Below are 9884 nucleotides of genomic sequence, written 5' to 3' on the forward strand. Positions count from 1 at the left end.
TAGATTAAAGTATATTTAACAGATATATCAGCAATATAATATATGGCCCTCGTTTGGATCCTAATTTAAATTACCAAATATTTTTAAAATGTTTATGAGACAATAAGAAAAGATAAATGATTTGTGGGGTTTTTTAAGTATCTTTTAGAGATACAAACTGAAGTAATTACAGATTAAATAAACCCACGTGGATGGGATATAAATGAAACAATATTGGTTACGTGTTGACTTCTGTTAAATGAAGCTAGTTATTAGCACATGAGGATTCATTTACATGATTCTTTCTACTTCTGTATATATTTTAAGTTTTCTATAATAAAAAGTAAAAAAAAAGGAAAGAAAAACAAGGGAGAGAGGGAAGAAGGAAGGAAAATAAGTCTGGATATGTTTACTATATATTGATAAGTAGTTATACATATAAGTAGATATCCAATCACATGCTTACAAATATACACAAAGAAGGTGGACTTGTTTTTGGTGTTCCAAGCTCTCTGCAGAAACACTGCTTGCGCAGTCTGCCTGTGTTACTTACACGAGATAACCGTACCTCCCCTTTAGCTCCTCACAACCCTGGGGACAGAGGCACACTCATTTGCCAGGTGCTGCTCCCTTGTGGAGACAGTGTCAAAGCCAAGAGATGCAAAATACAATACCCTATAACATCCTTTGAACCTCTAGATGCTGCCATCCTTAAAGCCAGGCTTACCCCAGTAACATGAGGCAATCAGTTATTTTCTTGGTTTGAGCCAGTTTGAGTTGAGTTTCTATCATTTGCACCAAAAGTCCTAACTAATTGTCAGACATTGAACTAGGCGCTCAAGTTTGAGTTGAGTTTCTATCATTTGCACCAAAAGTCCTAACTGTCAGACATTGAACTAGGCGCTCAAGACACAGAGATAACTAAGGCACAGTTCCTGCTCTGTTGGAGGTTACATTCTCAAGAGGAAACAAGACTTGAAAATAATTCCAAGACAATAACAAAATATGTATCCATGATTTATAAACAGACAAGAAACAGAGCAGAAGAAACAGATCTAACTCTGCTTACGGACAACAGGAGAGCTTCACAGAGGAGACCGTGCTTGTTCTGAGATCTCAATAGTTAAGCAGGAAGTTTGCAGAAGGACAACAGTGGAGAGAAATGGGGGGTAGAGGCAACAGTATGAGAAAGGCATGGATGTACAGGGGAGTAGGTAGCATTTGGGGGGACAGCTGAGTGTGGAAGCAGGTGTACTCTGGCAGGAGGCACTCACTGTATGGCACTGTATTTGTTTCCTCCTTTTTGACAGACTCTGCACTCCTTGTGGGCAAGACCGTGATCATAACTAATCTCTCCTGGCCTCCAGTTTCTCCCTACTCTGATACATTCTCCACACTGCTGCCTGTTATCTTCCTAAAACAACAAGTCTGCCATGCCTCAATCTGCTTTCAAACCTTCAAAGACCCTAGTCATTAGTAGCGCACACAAGACTATTCGCGATCTGACCTAACCTATATAACCTATACGACCAGACTCGCAATCTGCCATCCCAAGTCACTCCCATTCCTCCAAGCCACGCCGAACGACTTGCTGTTTCCAGATAAATTCTAAGCAAACTGTTATCAAAACTGTTATGAATTCCCACTCATCTCTGAAACAGCTAGTTCAAGTGTTCTACATTCCTTGCTGGCTTCGCTTCTCCCCGCCCCCAACCAGGAAGAATTACTCCCTCCTCCGGTTTCCATAGCAACTTACACATTCTGCTAGCACAACACTTCCAAAGTGAAGTGGGTACCCGCGTCAATGTCTCCCAATGGAAAATCAGACCCTCCAGGGCCAGACGCCCGTCCGGGCTTGGCACAGAGTCTTGCTTGCATAGAGCGCGATCAGCGAGCGCTCGCTGAGGCGCCGTGCACACCTCCGGACAGCCCCTGCTGCATCCAGGCGGGGCGCCCACCCTCCCTGCACTCATCGAGTCCTGCTGATTGCACACCAAAGAATACTGGTTGTGTTCCTCTCACGAGCCCAGTGCAACACAGCCACAGCCGCTATGGGACCTGTACATGCATCTCACACACACGCAGAGGGAGGCATGTAACGACCCCAAGCACCCGCCGCCGACCGGCCGGCATCAGGTACGGGAGCGGGCTGCGCCCCACAAACTCGTCTAACCCAGGCCCGCTGGTAACACGGCCGGTCGCGGGCGCCGGCCCGGGCCGCGAGGGGAGAGCGGGGGAAGGAGACGGCGCCCCGGCGAGGGCGAGCGGGCCGGGCCTCACCGCGGGGCCGCTCCTCCGTGTACAGGTCGATGACGACGTCGCCCAGAGTGGTCTCCAACAGGACCGCCATGGCGCCACTCCGCCTCCGCAACAGGCCCGGGCTGACAGGCGCGGCACGTTGGCGTGCGCACCACGCGTCACGCTCGGCGCGACGCCTTACGTCATCCCTCGGCGACGCCGTCCCTTCCGGGCTGCGCCCGGCGGCCTTGTTGGCGCCGCTGTGTGCCGTGCTGTCCTGCGGCCCTCTGCGGGGCCCTTTTGAAAATCCTGCTCTGCCTTTGGCGACTGCCGCGGAAGCCTGGCTCTCAGAAGGGCCTGTGTAAAGGGTTGTGTGCCCCTTTTGTGTCCATCTCGGGAACGGAGTGGCCCTTTTTAAATTTTTATCATTTTTTTATTAAATTTATTTTATTGAAGAAATATCTTATGATCCAGCTATCCCACTGCTGGGTATTTATCCAAAGAACCTGAAATCAACAATACAAAGAGGCCTATGCACCCCTATGTTCATTGCAGCATTATTCACTATAGTCCAGAGGGAAGCAACCCAAGGGTCCCTCTACTGATGAATGGATAAAGATGTGGTATATATACAATGGAGTAGTACTCAGCCATAAAAAAAGACAAAATCGTCCCATTTGCAACAACGTGGATGGACGTGGAGGGTATTATGTTAAGTGAAATAAGCCAGACAGAGAAAGACATACACCACGTTATTTCACTGTATGTGGAAGATAACTAACACAGGGACAGAGAGAACAGTCTGGTGGTTACCAGGGGGAAGGGGGTTGGGGGTGGGCACAAGGGGTGAAGGGGCCCATTTATATGGTGACTGACAAACAATAATGTACAACTGGAATCTCGCAATGTTATAAACTATTATGACATCACTTTAAAAAAAAAGTAAAAAATATATATATACCCAAGCAAAGACAAAAATTTATTGAGGTCGCATTGGTTTATAACATTATATAAATTTCAGGTGTACATCATTGTATTTCGACTTCTGTATAGACTGCTTCCTGTTCACCATCAATAGTCTAGTTGCCATCCCTCGCCATAGACATGTGCCGCTTTACCCCTTGCCCCCCTTCCCCTCTGGACAGGGGCAAGATGGACACCAATAGGTTCACCCTATATTATGTGTTTATCTTCCACATATGAGTGAAGTCATAGGGCAATTATCTTTCTTCCTCTAACTTATTTCACTTAGCATAGTACCCTCGAGGTCCATCCATGTTGTCGCAAATGGCAAAATTTCATCTTGTTTATGGCTGAGTAGTATTCTGTTGTATATACATATACATCTTCTTTATCCATTCATCGGTTGATGGGCATTTAGGTTGCTTCCAAGTCTTGGCTATGATGAATAATGCTGCGATGAACACAGGGGTGCGTGTATCTTTTTGAATTAGTGTTTTCATGTTCTTTGGGTAAATATCCAGAAGTGGAATAGCTGGATCCTATGGTATTTCTATTTTTAATTTTTTGGGAAATCTCCATACTGTTTTCCATTGTGGCTGCACCAATTTATATTGCTACCAGTAGTGTATGAGGGTTCCCTTTCCTTCACATCCTCTCCAACACTTGTTATTTCTTGTCTTTTTAATAATAGCCATTCTGGGCCAGCCCTCGTGGCCTAGTGGTTGTTTCGCATGCTCCACGTTTGCAGCCTGGGTTTGGTTCCTGGACCCGGACCTACACCACTCCTCTGTCAGTGACCATGCTGTTGTGGTGGCTCACACGCAAAAAGAGGAAGATTGACAACAGATATTAGCTCAGGGCAAATCTTCCTCAGCCAAAAAAAACTAATAATAATAATAGCCATTCTGACGGGTATGAAGTGATATCTCATTGTGATTTTGATTTGCATTTCCCTAATAATTAATGATGTTGAACATCTTTTCATGTGCCTGTTGGCCATCTGTATACCTTCTTTGGAAAAATGCCTGTTCATATCCTCTGCCCATTTTTTGATAGGATGGTTCTTTTTTTGTTGATGAGTTGTATGATTTCTTTATATATTTTGGATATTAACCCCTTATTGCATATATGATTTGCAAATATTTTTCTCCCAGTTGGTGGGTTGTCTTTTCGTTTCGTTGATGTTTTCCTTTGCCATGTATTCCATGGACTACATCAAACCAAAAAGCTTCTGCACAGCCCTTCCTTTTATATGCTCCTCAAGCCACCTCCATCATAGCCGGGGGGCTACTGTGGTGCCACCTTCCCCCCCGAGTTCTTGTTGGGACAACTACTCGGGGTTTCCTAATCAGTGTCATCTCGTCGCCCTGAATAACAACCTTTAGGCCTTAAATGTACAATTCGCTACCCAGAAAGATAGTTCACAGGGAATTCTTTCCTGGATAATCATGTCTAGGGCAGAGACTATACCTGTTACAGCAGCAGATGGTGGGTCCTTAGTGTGACAGGCTAGAAAACATAGGCTTCAGCCCCAAATCTCTACTGGTTTTATCAATATTCTTTAACTTAGAAGACTTGCAAAACAACTTTTGGCCTCTGTTGAAGGTTTCCATGCAAAGTTTATTCCTCAAACTCTCCTGGCCAAGCTGATCACTCTCTTTTATGCCATTTTACTCATAGTTGTAACCTCCAATAACTTCATACCTAAAAGCCTAAGTTTTTATAATGGTCTGCAAAGTCTTACGTGATACTCTGCCACCCTATCTTCCTGTCTTCTCTCTTGTTCCCCTGAAGGCGCACTAGACTTTGCTATTCTTTGAACACTACTGCCTTACTTCTGCCTCAGGGCCCTTGCTCTCGCTGTCCCTTTGATTGGAACCCTCTTCCTTTAGTTATTTGTATGGTTACGTGTTGTTACATTACAGGACAAATCCCGAACTTAGGGAACTTGACTCTTATATTGAGCATAAACATGCCTGCCCTTTGCTCTGGAGAGAGACAACTATTTCTTGTTTTATGTGTGTGTGTGTATAAAATCTCCTTGAAAAGACAGCCTGGAACAAAAAGCAGTCAGTACCTTTCTCACAAGATGTACAGAGACACTAGCGATTTATAGAGAATTATCTTCCAACAGTAATTTCGCAGAATCTAAAGAAATTACTTTTTCAAAAATCTTTGAAAACTGAAACAGTAATTCAACCTAAATGCTTGATACTGTGTATATAACTCATCTAATCTTTTCCCAATATGATCTTAATATTAAGACTAGAGATAGCATTACAGGGCAATATTTGGTAAAATTCTGTGTATGCTTAAAAGAAATATTACAGATCCAAGGAAAACAGAAAGGATATGGAAAAGTCAAACAATTTTGTATGTGTGTGTGAGAGGAAGATTAGCCCTGAGCTAACATCCGTTGCCAATCGTTCTCTTTTTGCTGAGGAAGATTGGCCCTGGGCTAACATCCGTGCCCATCCTCCTCTACTTTATGAGATGCTGCCACAGCATGGCTTGACAAGCGGTGCGTAGGTCCGCGCTCGGGATCTGAGCCTGCAAACCCCGGGCCACCAAAGCGGAACTCACAAACTGAACTGCTATGCCACTGGACTAGCCCCAAAATCAAACAATTTTTAAAGATGAATTTGGACTATTCAAAAAGAATTAGAAATTGACATAGTAAATATGAAGAATGATTTCACATATGAAGTGATTCACTAATGACTACATATGATATTGCCAGGTTGTTTTGAAGAATCGAGGCCTAGGTGTGGATATCTTAAGTTCAAGATAGAATACCTTATTCATTAATCAGTGTGTAGTCTTCTGTGTCTTTAAATTATGTTATACTGAATACAGTCATGGGCTGCTTAATGACACTTCAGTCAACAACAGATGGCGTATACGACAGTGGTCCCATAAGATTAGTACCATACAGCCTAGGTGTGTAGTAGGCTCTACCCTCTAGGTTTGTGTAAGTGCACTCTGTGATGTTCACACAATGACAAAATCTAATGATACACTTCTCAGAACATATCCCCACCATTAAGCGACACATGACTGTACGTGTGTGTGTGTGTGTATACTGATATATAACTAAATAAAAAATATTCTACCTTCACAGGAAAAATATTTATAATGATTATATAGTTTATGCTTGTCAGTATATTATTACACTTTAAGTTTCTAATGCTGTAAATATTTAAGTGGTTTGTATAGTGGTTATGTAGGTGAAAAGAAATGAGATATATCCTTCACAAGTATATCAAATGTAAATACTAAAGTAGATTTAGTCTGGAGAACAAGATTAGTAAATTTTTATTGCTTTCCAAATATCAACATTGTAACTGTGGGCCCTCCAGGACCAGTTCAACTGACCCCATCTTAACAACAGAGTAATTAAGAAATTGTCTTTCAGAAAATTTGCAAAGTCACGTAGCCAGAGCATGCGCACAAGAAGAAATCTTGACCTGAAATGACCTTGGAAACAAAGACTCTCCTGCACATGGAACCAAAGGACCAGGACATGATGGGAACTTAAAAGTCGGACTCTTATCAGAAGTGAGGGGTCCATCATTCAGGAAGATCCAGCATTAAAATTCTTTCCCCACTTTACCATAAATGTTTAAAACCTTACCATAAATGTTTAGAACCTCATCATAAATGCTTAGAACCTTACCATAAATGCTTGAAGCCCACCAATCAAAATCTGTCTTGCCAGCGTTTCTGCATGTCAGCCTGTTGTCCCTAACCTCTTAAATTTTGCCCCAAATTCTGAATCGGGGAGACAGATCTGAGGGCACATGCCCCCTGTCTCCCTGCAGGACCATCTTGCAGAATAAAACTGATCTCTTTTCCCAAAGGCTGATACCATAATAAATTGGCTTGTTTATGCACATTGGTCAAGAGAACTCCAATTTTGTACAGTAACACTTCCACGTGGAGGCCTCTTCCATTCTAACAAGTCTTGAAAGGTCAAAGAAGACAAATGAAAATGGGACCTTACCACAAAATATTACCTGCTTATCTGCATTACCGAATATGAAATCATCCCTAAATGACTCTCAAAGTGACTTCTACCTCCACCATTTAATGCTTCTTGCAATATTTGTCACAGATGCTCTATTGTTTTGAAATCCAATAATATCTCTTATGCCTAGGATGCTTACTTTAATCTTTTATTTTCAGAATTTTTATGAGGGTACCAACCAAACACTAATTTACAGTGCGCTTTTTAACATCCTTGGGTACAGATGTCTCTGCACACTTTCAGGTTGCTGGAACCAATTCACTGGGAGAGGGGGAAGCAGGGATTGCCCTTTGGTCCCGGGGCCACTCTGCCTCCAGTTGTGGTGGAGAAGGAGGCAAAGATCTCCCACTTTCCTGTTTCTCCATTTCTCTCAATCCAGCTCATGTTTTTAGAAAGTCAATGAATGGAATGTTTTGTAGTAATCTCTAAAAACATATAAAAACAAATGAAATGAAATTATGACTTTTACTTTTTTAAACTTTTACTATGAACCAATAGAATGTGTTAATTTAGAATGCCAGAGTTAAAAACCATGGCTCCATCACTTACTGTCCTGTAACTCAGGGCAAAAAGTTTAATCTCTATAAATCTCTATCTTGTATATAAAAAATGGGTTCATAAATTGTAATCACGTCATTAGGTTGTTGTGAGGTTTAAATAATATATATCAAGCATTTAACACAATAAATGCTGGCTGCTACAATGATGATATTTCTATGAGTTAGTTGTTCTTCATACCAGAAGCATCACTTATTATCACAAGTACAATGAAATTCATTTCTAAATACACAAACAAGAAGCATGCAGGAAAAGCAGTTTTAAAATAGAAGAAAAATAAGATAAAATTTGTGAGTAACTTTGGAGATGTAAAACGGTTATCTTTCCTTCTTGCTCTCCCTTTTACCATTTCCTGGGTGTCTTCAAGGAAGTTCAAAAATATATAATTGAGTAACTCCGGAAAATAATGGAGTAGACTGTTTTACAATAGAAGTGCAGTGACTCACTCTCCCAGAAACTGCAAACAGATCCAGATTACACCCCAGATTTCCCTTTGGTGTCAAGCCTGCTTTTGAATTATAGAAAAAGAGGAGTTCAAGTTTTGATCGTGAGAATGATGAAAATAATAACGAAATCAGTTGCTAAAAAGGAAATATATCAAAGTTTGGAGTCAAAGAATACTATTTGGTGTGAGAATAAAGATGTATTTTTCATGCATATTATATACTTTGTTTTCTACGGTATTAAAATTTTTTAGAATATCTTCTGCTATATGAAAGATTATCTTCAAGGAACATAAAGCATCTAATGTACACAGAAACACACTGGCTTTCTATAGGCAAACAGAACTCTTCTGGATAGGTTTCATGATTAAAGAAATCAAGCTGATGTGAGTGGACTCAAAAGAAAATCCAAGTTCACGCTGTACTAACATTGAGGGATTTATTTGCCAATATAATTCTGTTTTTTGTTTTACAGATTAATGTGAAGACTGAGTATATCAAGCTAAGTCTTCCAACAGATGACAAGTGAGTGGAACCCTGCACTGAGGTTTGTTTAAAGCTTTGTTATAACTGATCAGAGTTGTGGTAGATACAGTGTTTGCTTCAAATGATGGATCATTTTAATAGGAATATCTATGGTGTTCATGCTTGCATATAGTAAAAGAGTGGCCTAAAGAGAACCATGTCATACGGAATAGTAAAATTGTTGATTATCAAACAAGATCAATTACTGAGCCATTATTTATCCAACAACCCCCTACTCTAGCAGGCTTCAAACTTTAATGTTTGGTCACTGCCCTCTCTGGAGCTCACAGCTAGCTGAGGAGACAGACAAGTGAAAGAATAACAGATGGTCAGACTATGGGGGGCTTTACTGGGAAATGCCTCACCTTCCCCAACTACTTTTTCATATAAATGTACTTTGGAACGTTAAACATATATTATTAATTCAAATTATACGGATCCACCTATGTCGTGTGGATGCGTCTTTAGTCCCAGCAGTCTGAAATAGAATGAAAAAGGCGAGTGGTTGCAGATGGAACCCAGAATGGGTGGGACTTCATTGCAGAAACTAAGTGCAAGCGAATAACGTTGTTGGGAGTCTCACAGCAGGCAAGAAGTTAACTGAATGATTTCATAGTCTATGCCACAAAGATTTTGGCCAAAGATTTTGTAGTCTAGCTAAAAAAGCAGGCATGGGGAGAGGGGTTGATAAAAGAGGAAGAGAGGCTGAGAGAAACAGAGATTTGTGTTCTTTTTCATGTCAAAAGCCTTATTTTACAGAAAAACTAAATATTTCTTATTCTTCTTGAATGGCAACGTCTCCAAGTACTTCTCAATCAACATGGAATTCTGTTAATCGGAAACGCCTGAATTTCTTGGCATTCTCTGCTTTAGAGGGGTTCAAAATAGACATATTTTTAAAGGCTGAAAGGGGGAAGAAAAGTCTATCATCTTCATTTTGCAGATTAAGAAACTAACTAGAATGGCCCCGAGAGCCCAGGTGGACCGCCTTCCAGTTGAGAATGTTCCAGGCCGCCACCAGTGATCCGCTGAATGTTGAACGTGTAATGCGTGGTTGATCCTCAACTTTGGCACAAATAAATCACTTGGGGAACTTTAAAAACTACCGAGTGTCCGAACCGCAGCCCAGACTAATTAAATCAGAAACTCAG

General features: G+C 41.3%; 1 protein-coding gene across 2 annotated transcripts in view; it reads right to left on the reverse strand.

Moving 5' to 3' along the window:
- Positions 1–2370, reverse strand: part of PPIL4 (peptidylprolyl isomerase like 4) — a 34609-nt gene extending 32239 nt beyond the window's left edge. The window contains exon 1 of one of the 2 annotated variants that reach the window (XM_004440943.3): positions 2260–2370. In XM_004440943.3, the coding sequence (XP_004441000.1) occupies positions 2260–2329 (70 nt within the window). In that variant the 5' untranslated portion in view covers positions 2330–2370. Of the gene's footprint in view, positions 1–1735; positions 1953–2259 lie in introns of those variants that run through there. The other variant, XM_087425223.1, reaches the window with a different exon arrangement.
- Between the last annotated feature and the right edge of the window lie 7514 nt (positions 2371–9884).

Source organism: Ceratotherium simum, chromosome 38 (genome assembly GCF_057802395.1).
Source record: "Ceratotherium simum simum isolate JZ-2026a chromosome 38, ASM5780239v1, whole genome shotgun sequence".
NCBI classification, from domain to species: domain Eukaryota; kingdom Metazoa; phylum Chordata; class Mammalia; order Perissodactyla; family Rhinocerotidae; genus Ceratotherium; species Ceratotherium simum.